Source organism: Rhinolophus hipposideros (assembly GCF_964194185.1).
Source record: "Rhinolophus hipposideros genome assembly, chromosome: 3".
Lineage (NCBI taxonomy): Eukaryota > Metazoa > Chordata > Mammalia > Chiroptera > Rhinolophidae > Rhinolophus > Rhinolophus hipposideros.
In genome coordinates, this window is record NC_138049.1 from 53413101 (window position 1) to 53440512 (window position 27412).

Consider the following 27412-nt stretch of genomic DNA (forward strand, 5'->3'; position numbering starts at 1 on the left):
ATGAGCCATCAAACCACTTGAAGGAAACTTAAATGGATATTGCTAAGTGAAAGAAACCATTCTGAAAAGGCTACATCACTATATGGTTCCAACTATATGATATCTGGAAAAGGCAAAACTATGGGAACAGTAAAATGATTAGTGGTTACCAGGGTTTGGGGGAAAGGGAGAAAGGGATGAACTGGTGGAGCTCAGGAGATTTTTAGGGCATTGAATCTCTTCTGTATGATACTGTAATGATGGATACCTTTCATTATGGTCATTATACATTTGCCAAACCTGTAGAATGCACAACACAAAGAGGGAACTCTAATGTAAAATTATGGACTTTAAAAAAAAAATCTAATTTGATAGTGTGATGCAACTAGACAGATACATTATGCTCTATAAACATATTGTATCTAGATCTCAGCAGATCATTTTACAATAGAATCAAAATATCTTCTAAAGCAGTGCTACCTTTTGCAGCAAACAGGTACTCTGCTCTCCAGCGTGTTAGCCATGAGCCACATGTGGCTGTTGGGCTCTTGAAATGTAGCTAATATGACTGAGGAATTCATATATTTTAAAATTTTAATTGCAATTCCTGAGAATGTAAATAGCCTCGTGGCTAGTGGCTACAATATTAGACAAGCACATATCTAAATTGAACAAAGAAGACAGAGAAATGTCAGCTGGTGATTAATACAGTTAGATGGAGTTAATTAATAGTTGCTTGAAAGACCTTACCCTAAATATTGGTTCATTGGCAATTTGGCATCAAGTCTTCATTTTTGATCCTGTAGCTTTTTACTTTTGTCCTGTCCTCAGTATTTTAATCAGTGGTATGCATGACGGCATGGTTATTGAAGTTGTGCTCTGGACAGACTGAACATTGATAGTGTTTACTGTTGTGATGGATCCCAGACTCTGGATTTAGAAAGCTCTTAAAAGATTAAAAAAAAAAACAGGAAGCAAATGAATTTCAAAAGGGATTCATATGAAATTTGGGGCTTAAATTATTATATACAGTATAGGATATGGGAATCTTGGCTTGCTTGGAACTCCTGTAGAAAAAACCTAAACCCAAATGTTTTTACTTGGATACACATTCAGTTTGGGCTGGCAGTGTGGTGGTGTTACCACCAAGGCTATGTTTAACATTTAGTCCTAAATTGTTACAATCTCTGTGACCTGCCCTGATAAAATTATATTTAAAATATTATGTGCAGATGGGGATCCTATTTTTTTCAAGAGGCTCAGTAAAAAGTTTTCTAAAGGAAACTGGATGACTAAAATCAAGATATATGACTAATGGTAAGGAATTGATGTGTATTTGCCTGGGAAAGAAAGAACTTGTGAGTGAAGTGTGGCTAGTTCTTTGCCTTATCTTCAAATATTTGAAAGGCTGACTTGTAGAAATGTCACTAAGATCATTCTCTGTAACACCATAGGACACAGCAGAGTGATAGGTGAAAGCAATAGTGAAACTGATTGGGCTCAGTGTCAGAAAGATTTTTTGGCAATTGCCATTCTCTAGCAGTGGCATGAGTTGCCTTTTAAGATAGTTTCCTGCTGGCAGAAGTATCCTGGATGTTCATTAGCCAGGATAAAATTAGTCAATAACAGCAATATTTATTGAGCACTTATTGTCAGACACCATGCTGATTTTCTAACACTAGAAAGCTGAGGCTCAGGTTGTTTAAGAATGTTGCTCAGAGTCATATTATTAGGAATTGACAGACCTGATAACTGAACTTAGTTCTTTCTGACTCCTCGCCCATGTTTTCAGCTGTCCTGTTAACTGCCCTCCCACAACAGTAATTGCTCTTATGGGAACTTTGTTTAGATGTCCTCTAAGCTCCCTTCCAACCTGATGAGCTTAGATGACCCCATTATAATTTCTTGCAAAGCTGAACATGAGGAAGATCATTAGGGTCTAGTATGTAACAGATTGAAGTGGAAACACACTGGTGGTTAGCAGGAAGGTTACCTAGGAAGCTGTGATCTAACCAACGAATAAAGTTTTAGCTGAAATTGTGGTTTCAAACCTATTGCTGCCTTTTACAGAGCACCAGGTTACATAGTATTTAATTACGCCGTTGAATTAAGAGTAATTTCCCAGAAGAAACTAGAGTTAGAACATATGCATGCACATACTACAATCATGAGCATACTTTCTTGAAAAAAGGCTGAAGTCAAGATGCATATCAGATACTTCTGTTAATATTTGTTACATGTTCATTTGTTTCCTAAGAAGTGATAGTTGATTATTAGATACTCTTATAGTGTTTTCTTTGAATTATTCTATCATGATTACTTTTAAATGATCAATGCATCAGTATTATGTATTTAGCAAAGATTCACTAATTTTTTCTTCAGATCATGAGAGTGTGAAAATACATCCTTTATAGGTAAAGCACTTAATATCTTGCCTGGGAAATAAGTAGTGTACAAGTATTAGGTATTGCTATGATTATCATGATACAAATTATTTTGTGTACTTTCTTACTTATTTGATTATACTCATTTATTTTAATAATACTAAACACATAAAGTTAATTGCTTATATGCAAGGCACTGTTTATTTAGTTCACATCACAGCCGTATGAAAGATATATATGTCCTCTTATTTCCACTATACAAATGATAAAATGGAAGCTCAGAAAGGATATCTAAGTCCTAAAGTTAGTGAGCAACAGACTCACAATTTGAGCCCTGGCTGACCATTCTCCTACCCTAAACTGCTATACTAGCGTTCATAAGTTTGTTAAATAAATTAAATTGACTGACAAGGAGTCATATAAAATAATGACTGGGTTGCTGACTTAGAATACAAGTATTTTGAAAATATGAAAAGTGATGATATTGGTGGATTATACATAATCTGTATTTCTTTAAATTCTATAAAGCACCAGCAATTTTTCAGAAACACCATTTAATAATATTTTCAGGGAAATAGTAAATATAAATGTTGATTATAAGACATACCTAGATCAGAAGACTGTTATATTGTGAAAAGCTTTCATAACAGAATGATACTTTGAAGCATTAGTCTCCAACCTTTTTTATCTTACCTTCTAACCATTTTTGGAATGCATCCCTGATATTTGATTTTAAATTATATACATATATTATTATAACTGTATTATAAAACATGCATAGAAATAGAGAATTAGAAAGGATGTCATTTTTAAAATAATATTTAACTTTTTATTGATACTAAAATTCTTTCTACTCTGAGAAATGTGACTGAATATACTTCAGTGTTTTTGAACGTTAGTCTAACACCTTGTGATGTTTTGAAGTTCTGGTTATATGTTCAATTCAATACTTCATCTTTAGAACAATGGAGAACCATTGGAGAGTTTGTTAGCATAACGATGGGACGGGGAGGTATATACATTGATGAGACTTGCATTTCATAAAATTCATTCTGGTTGCTATGTAGAGAATGCATTAAAGTGTGTTTTGGGTAGATAATGCAGAAACCATATAGGAAGCTCTCCGAGTGGCCTAGGCAGTAAATGGTAACTTGAAATAGACAAGCAGGAAGACTTGTTTAGTATTTGAGATCAAGAGGACTTGATAATGGATGGGATGACAGGGGTGGTGTTGGGTGGGGTAAGGAGGTGTTAAAGATGCTTTTCAGCCCTTTGACTTCCGTAACTGCAAGGAAAACAATGCCGTTCATAGAAATAGAGAACATTTAGAAAATAGTGATGAGGGTAGAAAACCACAAGATGGTTTTGAACGTGTGGAATTGTGAGAGGAGATGATAGATGATAACTGGGTAATGAGATAGATGGGGCTCAGGGTAGAATTCTGGGAAGGCTGTATATATTTAAGACTTTTCAGCACATGCTTGCTAATGGAAGCTAAGGCCTTGGATATGAACAACTAAGGAGAGAATCTGGAGTGAAAGTAAGAGAAAGCCTAGGATTAAGCCTCAAGGAACTCCAACCGTTTAATTGTGAAAATAACCCTGACTCGGAGACAGGAAGGTAGCAGCCAAAGTGGGAGGAAAAATATCAAAAGTGATGTGTCAAGGATAGCAAAAGAAAAGTATGTTTCAAGAAGGATAAGGAGGATTTAGCAAAATGGAAGGATGCATGAAGGGAGATCAAATGAGGGGCCAGAATGGTATTTGTCTTTATCACATTAGTGACTATCCTTCAAACAGAACAGATAATAATGGATAATAATAGATCTGCTATTGAAAAAGTTTGCATAAACATCTTATTTTTACTTTGTTTTTCATGTTCTACTCTAATTTTTTACTGTCACATTCTTAAAAATTATAGATTAGAATTGAATACAGCACTCCACATATGGTTCAATCAGTGTTGTACCCTTTGAGATGCTAAATGGGATTTTTGAGATATATATTACTATCAATACGTTACATTTTTTCCTATCCATCATTGAATTTTTTATTCATATTGAGCCTGCAAATAACCAACGTCCTACCCTTTTAGGATTTTCCTTAGGAATTTATTTGTGAGACCCGGTTTCCCCAACATGCACAAGTACACATGAGTTTTTTTAAACGTAATTGTGGGTTTTTTATATTTATTTCTTTTACTTCTTCTTAAGTCTAGCCCAATTATATCAGACTATTTAGAAAATTTTAAAATCTTAATTCTATGAGGCCCTTGATTCTATTAACACTTTAACAAATTTAATTTAATGTCTTCTAGTTTACGTATCATTGATAAATTTTGAACAGGAGGAAGCTATGGCCAGTCCTTGAAAAACAATTTTAGTGGCTGATTTCTGTATTGAGATGAATCCCATAATCCACCTAAGCGTGGTGTTATCCATAAGGATACCTTGCGAACATCAAGATACTGTACCCATTGCGCAGTTTTCACTGGCTGTTTTTCAAAATGCCCATTGACTATTTCATGTGGAGAATGGTTGGTCCATCTTTTGAAAGATGGAACTCCAAATTTATTTTTGACTTTTAATGAATTCTTTAATATTGACTAGATAGAAACAGAAATGGAACTAACAAACCTTTTATAAATACTGAAATTGTATTTCCTTTAAAGCTTGCTTTAGTGATTAAATACTTTTCTTCGTTCAATATTCTTTAACCTAAGAAGTAGGGATCAAACAGAACACTAACGTGACCAGAATCGTGTTTTACTCGGAAATAACGTTTTGTCTCTAACTCTGAGTAAACCTGTAATCCAAATATGTTTATCATATTCATTCTGTAGTTTCACAAACCCTCAGCATATTTCTGCATTGCCCTGTTTGAGAATAGAGTTTTAGTTCTTAATCTTTTTTTAAACCAGTTTTTATAGTATTTATAGTATAATTTTCCATGATATATTATTTAAAGGTGTATCGTTACTTTATATTTTGTGTTTATGATGTAATAATGTCTGTAATTCATTTGATACTGTGTTAGGAATATAGCATCCACTATAGAATTTTTCCTATTGGAATAAGAATAACGTAATTCAGAATACAGTGAAAAGTGGGGATTACCTTTCTGAGAGATTTACAGACGACATTCATCTGTTAAAAGTATTGTAAGAAACAAGGAAGTTAGTTTGCACATGTTCTGAGATAATTTTTTGTCATCTTTGAAATGTAGTCTGTTGGTTTACTTTTTGACTGTTTCCATTCATCATTTTAATTTGATGAAGAATTACTTTAATGAAAAAGTAGTTATAATAGCAATAAGAACTCTAAAAACCATTGTCTATTTAGAAATACCTTAATAGATAAAAATGGCTTTAACAACATCTACCAGGAAAAGGATATTATTACCTCTCTATTCCTATTGTGTCTCCTTGAAATCTCATTTGTTTAATTTATAGTCAGGATATTGATACATACTTGCTTTTGTATTATATGAGACCTGAGTTCTTTTTTTCTTTTTTCTTTTTCTTTTTTGCTTGGTAGTCGATAGCTGTTTGTGTACCCACAGCTAACTTTTTCCTCCCTCTTTTTTTCAATTTGATAGCTCTGGAACTTGTGTCAGTGCAGACAACAGTGATCCAGGCAGCTGTACCTTTACAAACAGTCTCTCTCACTGCCAAACGAGTTTGTAGTGCAAATCTTGAACGAGAACTGCACCTGCTCTCAATGTGGATGGCAGTGTCAAATATTAGGGAAAGCCTAATTTTAGGATTGCTTAAAATCTGCTGGCAGCTGAGCTCAGAATTTTGCTGAGAATCTTCATCTTGGCCTCATGGCAGTCCTACTATTCACAGCCAAACAGCCTCCTTGTCCCTTTTGCTGGGTCTTAGGTGTACTGTTTTTAAGAAATAATGTGCTGTTTGTGCTGTGATCCTACACTTGGGATGTTACATTAGAAGTTATCTTCCAAATATTATAGTGGTTTCTTAACATTTTGTTGTGGACTAAAATTTTACAACTTGAATTCCTAATTTATCATGTGTGAACACTGAATTTCAGATTAAGTAGCCTTGAGTAGTTAAGAATATGTGTAAGGGTAACTTCCATGAGATTATTTTCTTATGGAAGCTATAGCCTCAGTTTAAGAATTAACAAATTCTTTGAGAGTTGGTTAGGATATAAAGAACATTTCGTATTGTATGTAGAGAGCATTTCCTACTACACTTTGTTTGGAGTGTGAGGGGAAGTAACTATGTAGGTATATATTGCAGTTATCCTTTTTGAATTTGCTGGTTCTTTAATATCACTCTTAACATTAAGCCCAGGGCTTGTGTCTGACTGACAGCAATTCTGAACACTCAGTTATTGGGAAAATTATATTTAATCTTTATCAACCCTAACCAATTTTTTGTTACTTTTACTATTTTAAGTCATTTTGATTCATAATTTCAAAAATAGCTTCATTGGTATGTAAGTCACATACTATACAATTCACCTATTTAAATGTGTATGATTTGATGGTTTTTAGTATATTCATAGATATGTATAAATATCACCAAGGTCGTTTTTAGAGATTTTTATCACCTCAGAAAAAATTCTAAACTTTTAGCTACTATCCTTCTATTACCACCTCTCACCATACTCCCTTAGCCTTAAACAACCACTAATCTGCTTTATATTTTAGACATTCCCCTGTTCTTTTCATGGCCTAGTTCTCTGCCTCCAGGCAAGATCTCTGAGCTGGAACTCAGGAGCTAGGGGTGGGGACAGTGGAATGCTTCTCACTGAGTGACCCCCTTGCTTTAAGTCCATGATGAAGGGGAAGTTCTGGGTTTGCTTTTCCTTGTGAGGAATAAATGCCTTAGGAGCCAGGGTGAGAATGATTGAGGCCCCAGTATTTTCCAGGATGCTTTGCCCAGAGGAAGAGCTGTTCTGTGATTGGAGGCTTAGTGGAAGAAGGGTGGCCTTGTGTGTAGATAATGTCAGAAAAATGAAAAGCAAGCATAAAATATTGATTAAATATTATTGTCTCATATATACTCAACATAAATTTCTACTTTTAACTATGATTTGATTTGTGTGGAATCTCTAAGAACAGTTAGAATTTGGTTAATATAAAATCTTCATATGTAAAATTAGAGTATAACATTTCTGGACAGGAAAAATATATATATCCTCAAACTGTACTTGAGGAAATCTAAAGGCTTTCTGGGACAGTTATTTCATACAGTTTTGTAATTGAAAGTCTCGAAATCATAAATCCTGTTCCCTGATTCTGGAATCAACTTAATCTTTGACAACCACTCTGCGTAGGAAGGTAAGATATGTATTGAGACTTTCTATCAAGTTACATAAAGCAATAACAGTACTGTGTTTTAGATTTCGGATTCATTAAACATTAACAATTATTATTAAGCATTAATAAAATAATTTAAAAATTTAATAATTATTAAGCATTAAAAATTTGGCATGTCATGATTTATTAAAACATTCTATGGTTCTTTAAAATGACAACTGTTATGTAGTAAGTTGTGAGATAAATGGTACTCTATTTGGAAAAACCAGAGCAGTATGTTAAAAAAAGCAAATTAACTTTAGAATTTATTTGGTTATATCAAGAAAAACCAAGTGTAAGAATTTGATATTCTCTGATTTACAGTTTTATATATGTCATAATTATTTTTTAAAAATTGAGTCATGCTCTCTAATTACATAATTGCAGATAGTCTTTATAAAATTGAAAGCTCCTTAGCAATATGAAGAGCTATTTTTCTTTCCTAAGGTACTTTTTAAAACTATACTTTTCTAAGTACTTTTTGGTTATTTCTATATAAATTTGTTTTCACGCCTCAGTTGAACAGGGTGTTAATAACTTGAAAAAGTTAATTTTGAGGTAACGGGTTGTTTTGATTTTCTTCCTCTTATAAGCTGTTTGAACTTCTTGGACCTGATGGACTTGAACTTATTGAGAAGCTCCTCCAGAACAGAATTACAATTGTGGATAGATTTCTTAATTCTTCAAATGATCATAAGCTGCAGGCTCTTCAAGGTAAGAAAATATTTAGTGGTAATTCTAATTTAAAGGAGAAATTCATTGGTTAGCAAATCTTTTTAATATAATTATACTTTTAATATCATTTGGTCTATTGTATAATTTATAGCTACCATCCTTTTAAGTAGATTTTAGATATGGCAGATTATGATATATAGGGTAAATATCTGTGCCCTAAGTAAGGGTGTTGTGGCAAAGATTCTATTTATGTTTAAGTATGACTTTTTTGTTTTTCACAGATTTGAATAGAAACACTCAGAGGTACAGAGAATAAACTTACGGTTGCCAGAGGAGAGGGGAATTGGGCTGGGTGAAAAAGGTGAAGGGATTAAAAAATACAAATTGGTAGTTACAAAATAGTCATGGGGATGTAAAGTACAGCATAGGGAATGTACTCGATACATTGTGATAACTACTGGGGGTGCCAAAAAAATGTATACTTTGGTCAGCATTGCTCAAGCAGTAGTTCACTGTAATCAGAAGTATCTGGATGCTGATGGTAACCACTTTGAGCACCTCTTATAATTGCAGAAGTCAAATGTGACTTGTTCATTATTGTTCACTTGTTATTCATCTTTTGTTATTGGTGTATATTGAGTATTATAATTTAAATGTTTTATTCCTGTTTTAAAATGTGTATACATTTTTTTGGTACCCTCTGTACATGCATGTATTGCTCCAGGTGGGTACTACATTTAGGGGGGAGGGGTGGAGAGGGAAATCACTGTATAAATTATTTAAATGTTTCACCACTATGCTGTACACTTGAAAGTAATATAAAATAATATTGGATGTCAACTGTGACCCCCCCAAAATTTTCTCAATGTACATGGGTAGTACACTGAACATTCGCCTGCTCTTCATGTGGGTTCACCAGTCATAACATTTTGCGCGCTCTCTCTCTCTGTCCTCATTCTAATTTTCTACACACATACATGCATACACACATGTACACACATATACCTACATTTAAAATTTTTGCTGAACAATGACTGGAAGTTGTAGGCATCCTAATACTGCATTATAAAATTTTCATCATATATCCAAGAGCAGCAGTAGTCTCCTACTTAAGTATAATACAATTACCACAAGCAGCAAATAATTGAACATTTATACTGTCATGTATTGCATATATTTAAAACCACAGAAGAATGGGGGAGGGTCATCTAGAAGCCAAGATTATGAAAAATGCCAGACTTACTATGGCACACCTGATTCCAAACTCAGGTTTTAGGTTATAAGCAGGAAAACTGAATTTCTTACCTTTATCCCAATGTTCCTTGCCATCCTTATAAAAAGGTTGGATTTTTTTTTTAACGTTTATGAGCATAGGACATTAAACACTCTTCTTCAAACTAGTCAACATGTATCCTTCTATGTAAATTATGCCACCTCTTCCTTATATTTATGTGTATGACACTAAAAGGAAATTATAAAAACAGCCTGGATTTAAGTCCAAAATTGCTTATGGATTTCCTTTAACCCATACTTTGATTACTGATAGTTGCCGTTAGTTGCTTTGAGATTTTTAGAAACTTTGAGGAATTGAATTCAGCCACTTTGTCTTTCTGTATGTCTTTGGTTCTTTAAATGTATTGAATACTTACCAACTGCCTTGCTTTAAGAGGGCTTCCACGTGTGAAACAGTGCTTAATCCAACATTGCAGTTTAGGAGCCTTTAAAATGGGTATCTGCCAGATGAACAGGAGTGAGTTTAAATATCCAGTCTTCTGACATAAAGTCTAAGAATTTGGTGTTCATTTTGTCAGCTTTCTAAGTGTTAATATAGACATACTAATTCACCTTGTTTTTAAATTCATCATCCAACTTTTATTTTTTTGCATTTTTTACTTTTATTTTTCAATTACAGTCGACGTTCAACATTATATTAGTTTCAGGTGTACTCACCTTTTACAAAAAGTACAAAATGAGTCCAGCTCAACATAACATTTATACACAAAATTTATTCTATTAGGATAACTTTTTAGAAGCCATACAGTTTTTAATCCCAAAACAAACATTAAATTTGAATTTTTTAAAAAAGATGTTTGAACCGTTGGCCTGTCCTGAAAAATTTTCTACTTTTCTCAAACTGCTTTTACTCTTTTATTCTATGTCAGATCATTATTAATGCTGCTACTATGTAAGAAGAATAATTGCATGTAGAAAATTTGGGACATTTAAAGGAATAAACTTTAAGTTTTTCCTTAAATTTTTTTGGATGGTTGGGGATGAAATACTGTTGAAGAAAAGATTCTTTGGCCTCTTGCAGTTTATCACTGTTCTCATTTGTTTATATCTTTTGATGTAATTTTCTGTTAATTATTCTTCAAAATTCTCTCAAAAATACAAAATTGTATTTTTACTCTTTATTAAACTACCTTAGTATGACAACCACATCCTATTCTTTTCATTTGTCCAAAATCATGGTCTGAGAGAGCAATAGCTTCTTGCCGTTGACATTTTGTAGCTTTCATACTGATTTTCTTGGAATCTCTTTATCAAGATAATACACCACTTTATCTCTCTTGTTATAACCAGGAAATGTAAGATGGGTGAGAAGTGGGTGGGTATAGTGTACTAACTGCTAAGTTGAGGATAGTTGTAATTAAATTCTATTTTCAGGACTGATGTGGAGAATATTTTGTACAGGGTGTATCGTAAAATGAAAATTAAGTTAGCTCATGCTGTCAAGGGAAAGTGGTTTGAGTAATTATACAAGCCTTCTTCTGTGGTAATTACATTTTAGAAGGATACAAACTTCTACATTGTTCTTTAGTAATATTTTATATTAGAATTGCTATTAAGCTTATTTATTTCATTTCTTCTACTGTCAGTCTCTACAGTGAGCAGCTGAACCCATCAAGGAGAACCATACATTTAAGCATTTCTGCTCTACAACTTGATTTTTTTTTTTACTACTTATTATGTTCAATCTTATAGGACATAGGTTCTGTATATTCTAATTGAGGCTTTTTCAAGCTATCTATGAGATAGACATATTTTCTTCTTATAATTTTAATTTCCTTATTTGTATGATGACAAGTGTATATAATAATATTTTGTTATCACATTTGTTTAAAATACTGACAAATGTAGCATTTAGTATGTCAACAGAAGTAGTTTCACACACAGAATCTTTAACATTCATTTCTAAAAAGTACATAGCATTAGTCACATTTTGAAAAATTCTGTTTAATATCTAATTGTGTGACTTTGCAGTTTAACTTTCTTTTAGTTCAGTGGAAACTATCAGTATGCTGCATTCTTTTTCTACCACTGAAAGATAGTAGGTTATAAACTCAGTCATTTTAATAGGGCTGTAAGACCTATTCTTACTTAGAAAATAAGATATGTAAGACTTATTTAGAAAAAATACTTTTTTTTCAGATCTGTAAGATGTAGTAATCCTAATATAGATGGGGTTATATTTTAGGTCATAATTTGAGATGTAATCTTATTTTCTCACTTTCCTTTCTGAGACTTAATAAAAAGGCATTATACAGAGGCGTTATTGCATGTGATTGACAGTTAAAAAGACTTATTCAAAATCAGGTAATGAGATAGTGACAAATGTCTGAGGATTGTGAAAATTTGACTTAAGATGAATTTAGAAAGCTAATTTTCCCGTCTTGATGCTCTGCTTAATGCCTTCCTTGTTCTGCATTGGATTTTGGAATTTGATAAATTAACTTGCACTGTGTTCCTTCAGAATATGGACCAAGTTTCATTCTTTATTTCCTTTCTGGCCCTAGTAGCAGTGCCTGACCCCTAGTTGGTCCTCAATACAATAATGTGTCTTGACTTAGATGTCAAGACTTAGAATGTGCTTTTAGTCACATTCCTATCAGTTGCTTTAGGGCTACAGTGAGACAAAATTATACTACTTGGAAAGATTTAATTAAACGCAGAAGGTAATCTTTTTGGAAGAATTATTTTCCTGAATATTGAGTGGACCAAAGCACAGGTTTAAATTGTACCTTGTAAACACTGAGCTTTGATTGACCTGGTTCCTTTCACTGGTACTGGCCCTTTTCCATTTTTGTTAAAAAAAACCTGTCTTTCCATGAAAAGGTGGACCATACTCTTTCTTTATTTTCCTTGGTTATCGTCTAGATATACCCTGAGCTAATGTTAATAAATTTTCTTTCATGTATAAGTAGTAACATTTATATAATTTAAAACAGTAAGGCCTATTACGTGGGGGAAAAGTTATATCTAATATGTAAAAAAATCTTTATTATGTCAACAGTAAATGCTCATTAGTAAATTTAAATAATTTCTCTTTGTATAATTTCAGTAAACACAATAATTGATAATTGTATTTATTGAAATTATATAAAGAGAAATTATTTCAAAATTATAAAATCAAATGTTTAGGTTTCTGATGTTATATGTAAGAATTTATAACATTAAACTGTTTTCGTCTATAGGAAGAAAATATCTGCTGACTTTTCTTAAGCCATTATGTGATATCATTGAGATGGTGTGATTTAAAAAAAAATTATCCTTAACATATATAATTGAATGTGCCAATTTTGTAAAAAATGAATTGTTAGAGCATTGTGCTATCTTATGTTTTGGTGAGGGGTGAAAATGGTTTCCATAAGGATTAAACTTGTAAAACATGATGTTTTAAATTTGTTTCACAGAGAATTGCAAAAAAATTTTAGGAGAAAATGCTAAACCTAATTATGGTTGTCAAGTCACTATTCAGTCTGAACAAGAAAAGCAGTTAATGAAACAATATCGCCGAGAAGAAAAAAGAATTGCCAGACGAGAGAAAAAGGCTGGAGAAGATGGAGAATTTTTAGAAGGACCTATGTGCTTTGATCCTAAGGAATTGCGGATGCAAAGGTAAAAGCCAGAAGCTGAAAAATGTTTGTGTTGTAATTGCTACTTTTATGTATCATCATTTCTTTGGTTTAGTTTTAATAATGTATATGGTTCTTACTTCTAGTCACATTTTATTACAAGAATAGAATTTTGTTGTATGAAAACCTAATTTTCTGGAAGAAGAAAGCAATTATCTGCTTAATTAGAATATTCTTTGTTGTATCCAGGTAGCTGAGAGGTTTATATGATAGAGGGAAGCTATTTTTAGGTAAGCTGTACACACACCACAGGTTAATATTTAGGAAGCCTACACAAATTTATTTTGAGACTGTTTTTTTTTTCCCTAGCTTAATGAATAATTTTTCCCATGTTACTATTTAGAGGTAGGAAGAATGCAAATGAAATACTGGCATTTGTTACACTTGGTCTTTAAATAAATATTAAAACCTAGTTTTGAAAAGACACTTATATCTTGTTTAACATCATTGATTGTGACAAACAAAATTATAAATAAAGAACATTTAGTCAAACTTACCAAACGATGTTACCTAAAAATGTGTTGATTCCTATGGGGTTACACATAGAAAATTTCAGGATTTCTAATATCTTCCTTTGTATAGCTTCATTTCTTCTCTTTCATAACAGAAGACTACCTGATGTAGTTATTATAGTGACATTATTTTAGTATATGTTTTCCTTTGCAAGATAAAAATTTCAGTTTTAGCCTACTGTTTTTTTGTTTACAGAGAGCAGGCACTTCTGACTGCTAGAAGCGTTCCAATTTTGAGCAGGCCGAGAGACATGGACTTTGAAAAGATACGTTATCCCCATGTTTATGATTCCCAGGCTGAAGCCATGAGAACATCAGCATTCATTGCTGGTGCAAAGGTAAGTCATTGGAATACGGCCACTGATGGATAATTGTTTGAGGAAATGACCCATAGATGGTCCCTGTTTTCTTTTGTTACTCTATTACTGGTTGACTATACTATGCTAAATTGTATTTTAAAATACTGGGGAAAATGAGATAATGCAGTGTATGTAAGTTCTTGACACATAGTAGCCATATAAAACATGTTTGTTCTCCTCCCTTTTGTTATTTATGCAATTTGTATTTTTGCATTTTAGCAGATATATCACTTTTTGACTAAACTTTAAACGGTATATTGCACATTTTTCCTGGCCATGTGAGTACATGTCTTCAAGAATACTATCTAAATAACATATACTGTAAGAATCATCAGAATATGGTTCATACGTTACATATGAATATCTGATACGTGAATGCTTTGTGTGAATATGGTTTTTTGTTTGTTTTTGTTTTCTTTAAGTTTTCTTTCCTTTAAATTAACTAAATTTATTTTCCTGTACTATGTTATAAAGCCAACAGTGTTCTTTTGCACGTGTGCACACACGCTCTCTCTTTTTCTTTCTCTAACTAACAAATATTTATTATAGAGCACTTGTTTTATTTCCGTATGTTTTATTTTTTATTATTGGATTTTAATTTTTGATGTTTATAGATGATTTTGCCAGAAGGAATCCAAAGAGAGAATAACAAAATGTATGAAGAAGTAAAGATTCCCTACAGTGAACCAATGCCAGTTGGCTTTGAGGAAAAACCAGTTTATATCCAAGACTTAGATGAGGTGAGGTCATCATTTTATAGAGTTGGTAGTTTTGATGTTTGGTATGTTATATGAATGGATTTGTATTGGAAAACATTTTTAAAAAATCAGGTAGTTAATATGGTAAAGACACATATGCAGTTGGTTATTAAAGATATATAGTAGAGGAGTTCAAATTTTAAAAATGCATATATAAATGCATATATAAAAATGCACATTCCTTTGTACATTAAACGTGTACATTTTTGTGTATATATATTTCTATAACTTCATGTTTAATTTGGTTATTTCAACTAATATTTTGTCTAATCTATGTAAACTGACGTAAGCAAAATGTTTTAAAGGATTTATGTACTGTATTGATATATCAAATGGTCAACCTATCATAAAATAGAATGTTATTTGGGGAAGGAGGCACCAAATTCTAAAGTATTTTATTTTCCCTCAACTTTAAAATTTTGAATAATTTCAGACCTATGGAAAAGTTGCATGAATATTACTATCCCCATACCCTTTGTCTTCATTCACCATTTATTAAAATTTTCCCATATTTGCTTTATCTCCAAATAAAATATTTCTTAATTTAGTTTAAAGTATACCCATTATTTAAAGTTAATCTTGTCTAAAGCCAAAGTGAAGTTAATTTATTTATATATATATTTATATGTATATATATGTGTGTGTATATATATGTGTATATATATGTATATGTCACATATAGTCATTCAGAATTATCAATAATAAGCAAGCAAAGAGCCGCATAAAGCAGCATAAACAATAACCACAGCCAATCCAAATTGACTCCATTCTATACATAGATGTGCATGTGTATTTTGTTTCACAAAAATTGAACTACATACATTGTTTTGTGTGTGTTGTATACATGCTTACATATCTTTCTATGTCAGTTAGACATTTCTGCAGCATCGTTGTTCACCATGTGCAGTAATATATTTTATGCCTTTATTATAATTTTTTATTAACAGTTTTAAGTTGTTTTCTACAATAAGTTTTTATGGTAGACTAAAATCGTAATTAATTCTTGTACTAATGGATTTCATTCTGTGAGTCAGAATTACCTGTAGAACTTTTATCAAAATCCAAATGCCTTGGCCCTTATTAAGTCATAATTTCTTGATATTTCAAGATATCTGTATTTTGTAGAGATTTTTAGAGCTCTGTATGTGATTCTGAAATGAGGCTAGGGCTGAGAGCCTATATAATTGAATAATTATATACATAATTCTTTTTAAACCTTACCAATCATTCTAAGCATTATTATTATTAAAATTTGTGTAGTTTTATATATTAAATAATAAAATTTTTCATGTAAAAGCATCATTGATATTTATTGTCTATACAATGAAAGAAACAGGCTTATTTTTATTTCATATTTATTTCTAACTAAATACTTCATTATTATTTAGATTATAGGAATAAAAGAGTTTTTCTGAATGGATTAAATCCATCTAAACCTTAATGTCTCCTTGCCATGTAACCTAGTATATTTACAGGTTCCATGGATTAGGATGCGGACATCATTGGGGATCATTATTCTGCCTACCATATGATATGAATGACCACGGTTTTTTTAAACTATTCACCTGTTAAAGGACATCTGTGTTGTTTACAGTTTGGGGCTATTATGAATTATAAAGTCCACTCAGGCTGCCATAAGAAAATATGACAGACTGGTTAGCTCGAACAGTAGACATTTATTGTTTTCACAGTGGAGACTAGAAGTCCCAGGTCAGGGTCCTGGCAGATTTGGTTTCTGGTGAGGACTGTCTTCCTGGCTTGCAGATAGCTGCTTTCTCACTGTGACCCTATGGCCTCACATGACCTCTTCTCTGTGTGAGTACAGATAGAGATCTTTGGTGTCTCTTCTTGTAAAAACCCCAGCCCTGTTGGATGAGCGCCTCATCCAGATGACCTCATTTAACTGTAATTACTTCTCTAAAGGTCCTATTTCCAAAAATAGTCACACTGGGTCTTTAACTTATGAACTAGGGAAGGGGGATGCAAATAATTCCATCTGTAACATGGTTAAAGCGCTCTAGACGTTGGTGTATATTGGTGTGAGCATAAATTTTCATTTCTCGGATAAATGCACAGTAGTAATACAATTGCTGGGTCATATTGTAGTTGCATGTTTAGTTTTCTAAGAAACTACCAAACTTCTTTCTAGAGTAACATTTTTATATTCCCACCAGCAATCTAGTGAGATCTAGTTTCTCCATATACTCACCGGCATTTGGTGGTGTTGCTTTCTTTATTTTTTAACCATTTTAATTTATATTTTAAATATGTATTATTTATATTTTAACCATCCTGATAGTGTGTAGAGATTTCTCACTGTGGTTTTAATTTGCACTTCCATAAGGAGTAATAATTGGGGAATGACACATTCAAATGCAATGCATCATTATAAGCACATAATGATTACATCATTATAAGTACATATTTGAGGTCTTATCGCTGTAGATAATGATCCACCAGATTTCATACATGTGAAATAGACCTCAGGAGAAAACATAGATGTTAACAGAATGTTAATTTAGTTCATGCTTCTGTTGACTTGGATCTTTTTTAGACAAGATAGGAAAGTGCTCTTGAAGATAATATCTTTCTCTTTTCCTTGAAATCATAATTGCATGTCAATTGCACAGCCCTACAGAACTATAGATAAAATGCTTTTATATCTTCTCCCTGACCAAATGTCACATTGGATAAATTTGTTCTGTCTTAAATTACCTCTGTAATTTGATTAAAAAGATAAGGATAATTTTTAAATTAATTATAAAATGATGTGCATAAATGCTGTTAAATGGGTTTTGTACATTCTTGGAAAGGGAATAATGTAAAAACATTTAGATAGATTTCTATATTAGTCAGGACTCACTCAGTTGGAAGTTAGAGAAATCAATCACTGATCAGTCTTACGAAAGAAGACTATTTATTGGCTTTTCTAACTGGAATGACCAGGAGTAAAGGTGCCTATGTGCCCAGCTGGATATATAGATTCATATGATGTCATCAGATCTTTTCTTCTGTCTTTGCCTCTTTCTCTTTCTCCATCTATTTCTCTCTTTATTTTTTCTTTTCTCTTTCCCTTCCACTGTATCTCTTCCTTGCTCTCCTTTATCTCCTCTTGTCCCCCTTTCTATTTCTCTGGTTCTTTTTATTCCCTGACTCCTAAATAGACTTTCTCCATATAACCAGGGGAAAATGTATGATGGTTACACCAAATATATCTGCTTACCCATACCCTAATCCTAAAAGGCAAGAGGGTTTTCCCCCACAAGTTCTTCCAGAAAAAAATAAAAATAAAAAATAAACTCCTGGGATGAACTGTGACTCTCTAACTTGTCACCAGTTCATGTCTTCACCAACTACTTTCCTTGTAGTGGGAGTGTGGGGTTCTCATTGACCACACCTACTCACATGTGTATTCTCATTGTTTGCCCCTCATGAGCCAGCAGGAGTCAAGGAGGAACTTGCCAAAAGAAAGGTGGATGCTGTTACTACTACCTTAAAATGAAATGAGAAAGATGCTAAGCAAACAGAACTATCTCTTTGATATTTTGAGTGGAAGAGTTAGGTTTGCTTTCTATGTTGGTGTTAAATAAGTTGACTTCTGTCTGTTTTCACAGTTGGAAGATTTTTTTAATTTTTTTTTTTTTTGAATAGCCAATAGAGTGTTATTCAGCAAAAATGGGATACTGACCCAAATGTAATATTTGGTTTGGAAAGATAATATAAAAATGCATGTAATGTTTCATTTGAGAATATAGTTGAGTCTTATAAAATATGAATGTAGAGAACTTGAAGTTTTCTATAACCCCAGTTTCTCAAATCCCATGTTTTTAGACTAGGTTCTGGGGGAGATAACAGAAAGGATATTGTTCCTGATGTGAAGTTACTCAGTATAGTGCATCTACTTCACACCATTTCCATGGAGATGACTGACACAGCAGGGGTGTGTTGTATGAGATTCTATGGCAGCACAGAGAAGGCAGACTAATAATTCACAGAAGAAACCTTCATGGAGGTGAACGTTGAGAGCATAGGATTTTGCCAGATGGACATAAGGGACAGGTGTGTCCCAGGCCAGGGATATGCCATGAAACAGTTTGTGACCTGGAAAGAGGCATTTCAGTATTATTAGCATGTAAGGTGTACAGGGATAGTGGCAGAAAACAGGTCTAGAAAGAGACCTGTTTTGCACACAAAGGGCTTTGAAAATCATGCTAAAGTTTAGAATCAATATTTGGTGAATATTACTTGTTAAAAATAGAGTTATCAAGATTTTTCCTTTAGAGGGATTGCAATACAAAGTTGAAGGTTGAGTAGAGCTGCTGCAGTAGTTCTGGAGAGAAGTGCTTCAAGCCTGAATTAAGAAAGTGGCTGCCTATATGAAAAGTGGGACAATGGAGAACAATTTAGCTACTAATATATATAAGATCTGATTATTGACTAAATAGAGGGGATGAAGCAAAGAGAAGAATCTAGAATGACATCCAGGGCAACATGGGTGAGTGATAAAGAATAAGGGAAAAGGAAAAGTTTTGTTCGTGTTGCATCTGGAAAGGAACCATGCCATGTTGGTTAAGAGCGGGGCCTCTGAATCGAGGCTGACAATTTGACTTGGCTCCCCACTTTCTATCCTTGCTGTGATCTACTGTTTCATTTGTAAAATTAGGATAATGGTGCTTACCTAGTAGTTTTATTATGAGGATTAAATTAGTTAATGTATGTAAAACACTTTGAAGAGTGTTCAGTACTTAGTACACTTTAGCTAAAATGTTAGCTTAAAGTTATAAATGTAATGATGAAAACTATCATGGTGACATCAGAATATGGATAAAATGAAGACTTACCAATTACTTTGGAAATTATATTTATTAAATTAGTTACCTACATGTTCATTTATGCTGTTCATCTAGTCTTTCAATCCAAACACATATGGAGTGGTATCGGATTCTAACATAGAAGATCAGAAAGACTTAAATATTATAGTCACTATATTAAGACATATAGAGTAGTTTCTAGTTAATTTATAGAAACTAAAGAAACCTATCATTACAATTATTGGCATCTGTGGTTTTCTCAAGATTGACAGTTTGGAAAAAAGTCAAATAGGCTAAGCAAAAAAAGTGTTACTATTCCTTTGGTTTTATTCTTACTTTGTTCTCTGAACCTGAGGGGCTCTTACAGCTAAAGAGTTTATTGACTTGGTTTGATTCAATCAAATTACAAAGGTAAGAAGGCTAAAGAAGCATCCAGAAAAACATTTCAAACTGTGGGTCTTTTTCATGGGATCAACTTGAACAGGATAAAATTTCTCTAGAACCTGAACATGCTCCCAGATAAAAGAGTCTTTTCCTGAAACAACCCACAAGTCGCTTATTACACTGTCAAGCATATCATCAGTTTTGTCAGAACCAGGGCCTTGAATCACTCACTGCCTTTTTAGGAGGTGGTATCAAGAAGTAATAACAAATACAACAAAGTTTAAAGCTGAAAAATGAGTTTACGATCTTTTTTACACTGATAAAGATCTTAGCAAAGAAGATTCCATAAATTTCATGAGGAAGAAAAGAATATAGCACAAATTAAATTTCTAATCATTTAAACAACTTCTAATTTCCGTTGATACTTACGTAGCCTCACCTGACAATTGGAGCCATAAAAATTCTGATTCTGTTTGCTGCTATATTTGTCAGACTTTTTATCAGAGCAAAATAAATGAATAAACATGTAAATGTGGACTACTTCTACATGTGTTATATAAACCCTACAATACACTGTTATTCTTTTTTCTATGGTATGGCAGGTTTTTTTAAGATATCTAAATAGTAACAACAAAAATGTTTTTTATATTTATATACCTCTGGTATCCTTTATCCCTTTCTGTAGATCCACATTTCCATCTGGTATTCACTTCTTACAGTGCAGATCTGTTAGTGATAAATTCTTTCAGTTTTGTATGTGTGAAAACGTCTTCATTTTGTCTGTGTTTTTGAAGGATATTTCATTTGATATAGAATTCTAGGTTGAATTATTTTTCCCCAGTACTTATACATGTAACTACATTGTCTTCTTGCTTGTATTCTTTCTGATAAGAAGAGTGTTAAATATATGGTGATGGAAGATTTGATTTTGAGTGGTGAACACAGTGCAATATATAAGATTATGTATTATAGAATTGTGCTCTTCAAACCTGTATAATTTTGTTAACTAATGTCACCCCAATAAATTTAATTTAAAAAAGTATACTCTCTTAATTTCCTCTCTATGTAATATGTCTTTACCCTCCGCTCAAGATTGATTTTTGAGATGTTTTTTCTTATCACTGGTTTTAGGCAGTCTGATTATGATGTGACTGTTAGCTTTCTGTAATCAGATAAGATATTACCAAAAATGTAGTTAGTTCAAACATTCACTTATTACCTGATAGTTCTGGAGGTGTGATTTGTATGGACGTGACTGTGTTCTCTATTCAGGGTTTCACAAGGGTGAAATCATGGTGTTGGCCTGGCAGAACTCTTACCTGGAAATTTTGTGGAAGCTCGTTCAGGTTGTTGGCTAAATCTGTTTCCTTGCAGATACAGAACCTAGGTTCCTGTTTCCTTGCTGTCGGTCATTCTTAGTTTCTAAAGGTTGCCTGCCTTCTTTGGCATGTGGCGCATTCTATCAAATTTCTGACTTCTGGCAGCTGAAAAATCTCCCTGACTTTAAAAGATTCATGTGATTAGGTCAGACTCACCCAGACAAACTTCCAACCTAAAGGCCAACTGTTCCATATAGTATAATATAATCAAAGAAGTAAACCATTATAGTTACAATTCTGAGGTTTATGCAGGCTTTGTATACTGTGAAGTTAGTAGTACGGATTGGGAAAGAAATCTTGAGAGCCAACGTAGAATTCTGTTTACCATGGTATGATTTTCTTCAGGTGTGTGTGTGTGTTTGTGTGTGTGTGTGTGTGTGTCATCTTGGATCTGTGGTTTTATAGTTTTCATCAAATGTGGGAAATTTCCAACCATTATTTTTTATAAAATAATCTTATGTCCACTATCGCCTTTTCAGGAACTCTCTGGAGGAGGTTAATAAATTGCATTCCAAGATAAGTCATTATCCAAGGAAGGAAAACCTGTTCTCACAGTTACAAATTATGGGAAAAGTGAGACTTATTAGGGTTCCCAAAGTTGTCATAAGTTTACTGATGTTCTCTTAACTGTTTTTATTTGTGGGACAGGGGGGATGTATTTTTCTCTCTTCATATTTCATTTTAGGCCTTGTCTTCACATTCAGTGATTTTTTTGTAATATCTAAAATATTGTTAATGCCATCCAGTATATATATACATATATATATATATGCTTATACATATGTGTGTATATATATATATATATTAATCTCAGTCACTGTAGCTTATTATCTAGAAGTTTAATTTGGATCATTTTAATATCTTCTATGTCTCTTACTTACACAGTCATTTCTGTAGTTTAGGAGTCAGTAAACTTTCTGTGAAAGGGCAGATATTAATTATTTTAGTCTTTGTAAACTACATTGGGTTCTCTGTTGCATAGTCATTATTGTCTTTTTTTATTAAAATACCCTTTCAAAATGTAATAACCATTTTTAGCTTATAAGCCATAAAAAATGAAAACAAAATAAAAAATAAAAATAGGCCTCTGGCAAGATTTAGCCCACAGGCCATACTTTGCTGACTCTTGCTCTAGCTTCTTGAAGGTCTGTCATGTGTGGTATTTCTGGATTGGTTTTAATCGATGAATATTTCTTATGTTTATTACAATATTTTTCTGCATTTTAGTATACTTGATCATTTTTGACTGAATGTCACACATTGCGATTTTACTTGTTGAGTATTGGATATTTTTGTATTCTTGTAAATATTCTTGAAGTTTTCCTGGGACATATGTACTTAAGTTACTTTGGATCAGTTTGATCTTTTGAGGTGTTTTAAAATTTCTTAAGTAAACCAGAACAGCTTTTAGTCTAGGACTAATTTTGCCCCAGTACTGAGGCAAAGCTCTTCTGAGTACTCTTAATTCCCAGTTAGTTAAGAGGTTTTCCACTATGGCTGGCGAGAACAGGAACTATTCCAGACCCTGTGTGGTGAGGTTTAAGTTTGATTCCTCTAATATATTTAGATGGCGTTGAAGTCTTCTACTTTGAGTAGTTTTATCATATGCTTGTGTTGTTCAGTACTTACCTAAAGGCTTAAGGGAGACTCTGAAGATCTTTGGAGCATTTCGCTCTCTGATTATTTTACAATAAAAAAATCCACACCCCCAGATGGAAAACAGCTCTAAGGGAATGAAGTAGGACATAAAGGTGATGGAGTTGAGAATTACTACTCCACCAAAACAAACATAATCCCTGTTTTTAAACAGGGTCTTCAGTGTTTATCTGGTTTTTATTTTCTTTTTAAACCAAAATTTTATTTTTTTTTAAACCAAAAAGCAACAGGTAACTGAAAATTGGGAATTGGGAATTAATAGCAAGTTAGATGGTGTGTTTTCCTACATATATCTGAAGGAGGTTAATGGCTAATTGCATTGCCCTTAGAATTTTTGTTTTAACATCAAGTTCCTAGATAAAGCTTCCTTTTTAACTTCTTGTTTATTAAGTTTTTTACTTTTTTCTCATTCTATTGTCTGCTTAACATCATCAACGAAAAAGAGTTAAGGTAGAAAAAAAGGACATTACATGTTTCCTGCCCCTGTGACTTGACAGATATTGTTAAGTAATATAAAAAATAAAAAAATAGAAATCAAAAAAGAAATACAGGTCCCCCCCCCCCCACACACACACACACACATGTCTTCGGTGAGCTTGCCAAATAGCTGGAGACATAACAAGTCATCTGTGTTAAGTGTTTGCCAACAATATTCTGTGGAGGGCACTAAGTACAAAATCAGTATTTGAATTTAATGTAATCTCACACAGAAAGCAGAGGAATCAATGCAGGCTATAGTTGTTAATGAAGATTTCTTTAGAACCATCAGACTTGAATTGTTTGTTTGCTTTTATGGTCTAGGGGAGTTGGGCTTTATCTGAGAAGTGACAATGAACTTAACCATGTTTGTTTTTTTAATAGAGCTGGTGTGGGGTGTACAGAGAAAGAAACAGCTCCTGATTTTGAGTTGAAAACCCTCTATGGACCTGGTGTAAAATATAGAGATTATGTCTTCTCCATGTTACTTCTTACGTAGAAACTTTAAAATGGTATATTTTTTTTATTAAAAACTTGGTCAGTGTCAAGAGGGCCATTATTTTATGTGTTAGAGTGGTATTTAAAGTATTATTAGGTTGGTGCAAAAGTAATTGTGGTTTTTGCAATTCTTTTTAACCTTTTAAACTAAAATTACTTTTGCACCAACTTAATACTATGGAACTCGAAGGAAAAACTTAATTTCTCGTCTTACTCTCAAAAATAATTAGGACTTTTGATGCAGTCTACTATGTGTGAAAAACATGCTATTGATCTTCTATTTTGGGGTCAGTAAGTGTTTAATATGTAAAAATTTGATGTAATGGATAAGCTTTGTTATAAAGTTACAAATAAGAGATTTTTATTTATTTGAGACTCCCAGCAGTTATTTAAATTAAATGATTAAACAGTAATGTTTACTTGCTATGAAAGTGCTCTATAGGTCAAATATACGAAATAGCTAGGTCTTATTTGGAGGGAAATCCTCCTAAATTTTCCCTTCTAAAGAATTAATTTTGCCCGTATGCCCTGAACTTTTTCAGGATTGAAGTACTATAAAGTCTACTGGGAATACTTGCAAACAAGCTAACTAGGAAAAGGGCACCAGCTGCTTGGAAAATACCTGCTAAGCTAGAGAGAGAGTTATAACTAACATCTGCCTCTAGCTAAGGGAAATCTAACAAAATAACTTTCTTTACAACCTACATTTCATTGATTTTTATGGTAGGAAATTAGAAGGGAGAAGATTAAAAGCTTATAGGCATATTGAGCTATCTCTGAATGATGATTTTTAGAACTTGAATTTATTCAGCAGTATGAAAACTAGATAAATTTAACTTGTAATGTGGGAATTTCAAATTTCTTTACAAATAGACTTAGTCCATATCATCCAATATATCTGTGTACTGTGGTTACACGGTCCTATTATAATAAACAAGTATTTGGTATGATTATATTGCTATTTATATTATTTTCATTATTTGTCTCTACAAATATGTATAGATTTGTCATCAATCATCAATAATAATTTATTGAGCTACTGATTGATGTCAGGCATTGTGCTAGGAGGTATGGTTGGTACCAAGTGGTTTAGGATTACAGTTGCACCTTTTAAGAAACTTATTATCCGGTTAGGCCAATAGAACTGATGCTGAATCGCCAACTTCACCATTTATGCATTTTGTGATGTGGATCAAGTTGCATAGCATCTCTAAGTTTCAGTTTCCTTTTCCTCATCAGACTATTTTGAACATCGCATGAGTCGGCACACAGAAAATGTGTAGCAGTTTCTGTGATATGTTTTTGGTGATCAGTAAATTCCCAGTACTGCTTATATAACTGTTGCTTTGCTTACTTTCTCACATTGCTATTGAGTTTTGCTCTTCATTTGGGTACTCTTTGAATCTTTCTGTTAAGGGTGATTGGTCAGTGGAATTATTTTTGTACATATAACTTTTTTTTTAATTTATTGGGGTGACAATTGTTAGTGAAATTACATAGATTTCCGGTGTACAATTCTGTATTACATCATCTATAAATCCCATTGTGTGTTCTGTATATATAATTTTTGAATGCCTCAAAGATGAATACAGGAGTAATGTAGAAGATAGCTTGAAATAAATATAAAGCAAAGTAACTCGTATTTCTTTAGTAAATACTATGCGTTTCATTAGGCACCTTATATTGCATTATTTAACTTAACCCCGTCATGTAATGCTGCAAATATTAAAGAGTGACTAAATAAACATAGGTTACCCTCTTTTTACATTCTAAATAAGCTCTTACATTCTTGATAAATTCCACAGTTGTATGAAAATAATAATTAGGTAATTTTGAAGTACCAGGGAAAATCAATATATAAAGAAATCTCAATGAATTCTTTTTTTTGTATTTAGTTATATATGTATAGTTAGTATGCAATCTTATATTGGTTGTATTAGTTTCAGGTGTAAAATACAATGATTCAACATTTTTATACCTTACAGTGTTATTACCACACTACTTCTAGTAATCATCTGTCACTGTGTAAACTTATCACAATATTATTGACTATATCCCCCTTCCCATTTTCACCTATCCTCCACCCCCTCCCCTTTTGGTAACCATCCCTTGGATCTCTGTTTCTATGAGTTTGTTTTTGTTTTGGTTTCAGATTCCACATGTAAGTGAAATCATATGGTATTTGTCTTTCTCTGCCTTATTTCACTTAACATAATAGCCTCTAGATCCATCCATGTTGTTGCAAATAGCAAGATTTCATTCTTTTTTATCGCTGCATAAATTTCCATTGTATGCACGTGTGTGTATATATATATATATATGTATATACATATATATAAAATGTGTGTATCTATATATGCCACATCTTCTTTGTCCATTCATCCGTCAATGGGCACTTAGGTTTCTTCCATAACTTCGCTATTACAATGTTGCTGCAGTGAACATAGGGGTACATATATCTTTTTGAATTAGTGTTTTCGTTTTCTTTGGATAAATACCCAGAAGTAGAATGGCTAGGTCATATGGTATATCCATTTTTAGTTTCTTGAGGAATCTCCATGCTGATTTCTCAAAGTGGCTGCACCAGTTTGCAGTCCCACAAAAAATGCACAAGGGTTCACTTTTCTCCACATTCTTGCCAGCACTTGTTGTTTGTTAATTTTTTGATAATAGCCATTTTGAATGGTGCGAAGTAATATCTCATTGTGGTTTTGATTTGCATTTCCCTGATAATTAGTGATGTTGAGCATCTTTTCATATGCCTGTTGGCTATCTGTATGTTTCTTTGGCAAAATGTCTTTTTTGTCCATTTTTCTATGGGATTATTTTTTTGTTACTGAATTGTCTGAGTTTCTTATGTGTTTTGGATACCAACGCCTTAAGGGATATAGCATTTGCAAATATATCCTCCCATTTAGTGGGTTGACTTTGTTTTGTTGAAGGTTTCCTTCTCTGTGCAGAAGCTTTTTAGTTTGATGTAGTCCTATGTGTTTATTTTTGCTTTTGTCTTCCTTGCTCGAGGGGACATGTCCAAAAAGATATTACTTAGACTGATGTCAGATAGTTTATTTCCTATGTTTTCTTCTTGTAGTTTTATTTTTTCAGGCCTTAAACATTTAAGTCTTTAATCCATTTTGAGTTTATTATAATATAAAAATATACTTATAATAACATTATAAGTATAATATTATATACTTGTATAATTATATAATATAATTATAATTATATAATATGAGTACAATATTATAAACATTTAAGTCTTTAACCCATTTTGAGTTTATTATAATATAAAAATAT

At 32.7% G+C, this 27412-nt stretch overlaps 1 protein-coding gene across 2 annotated transcripts in view; it reads left to right on the top strand.

Annotated features, from left to right (window-relative positions):
* ASCC3 (activating signal cointegrator 1 complex subunit 3) overlaps window positions 1–27412 on the top strand; it is a 303631-nt gene that overhangs the window by 57110 nt on the left and 219109 nt on the right. For both annotated transcript variants that reach the window (XR_013992773.1, XM_081040509.1), the window contains exons 5-8: window positions 8284–8404; window positions 13060–13264; window positions 13990–14131; window positions 14767–14892. Coding sequence is in view for 1 of the 2 variants with exons in the window: in XM_081040509.1 (XP_080896635.1) it covers window positions 8284–8404; window positions 13060–13264; window positions 13990–14131; window positions 14767–14892 (594 nt within the window). In the remaining variant the exon portion in view is untranslated. The remainder of the gene's footprint in view (window positions 1–8283; window positions 8405–13059; window positions 13265–13989; window positions 14132–14766; window positions 14893–27412) is intronic.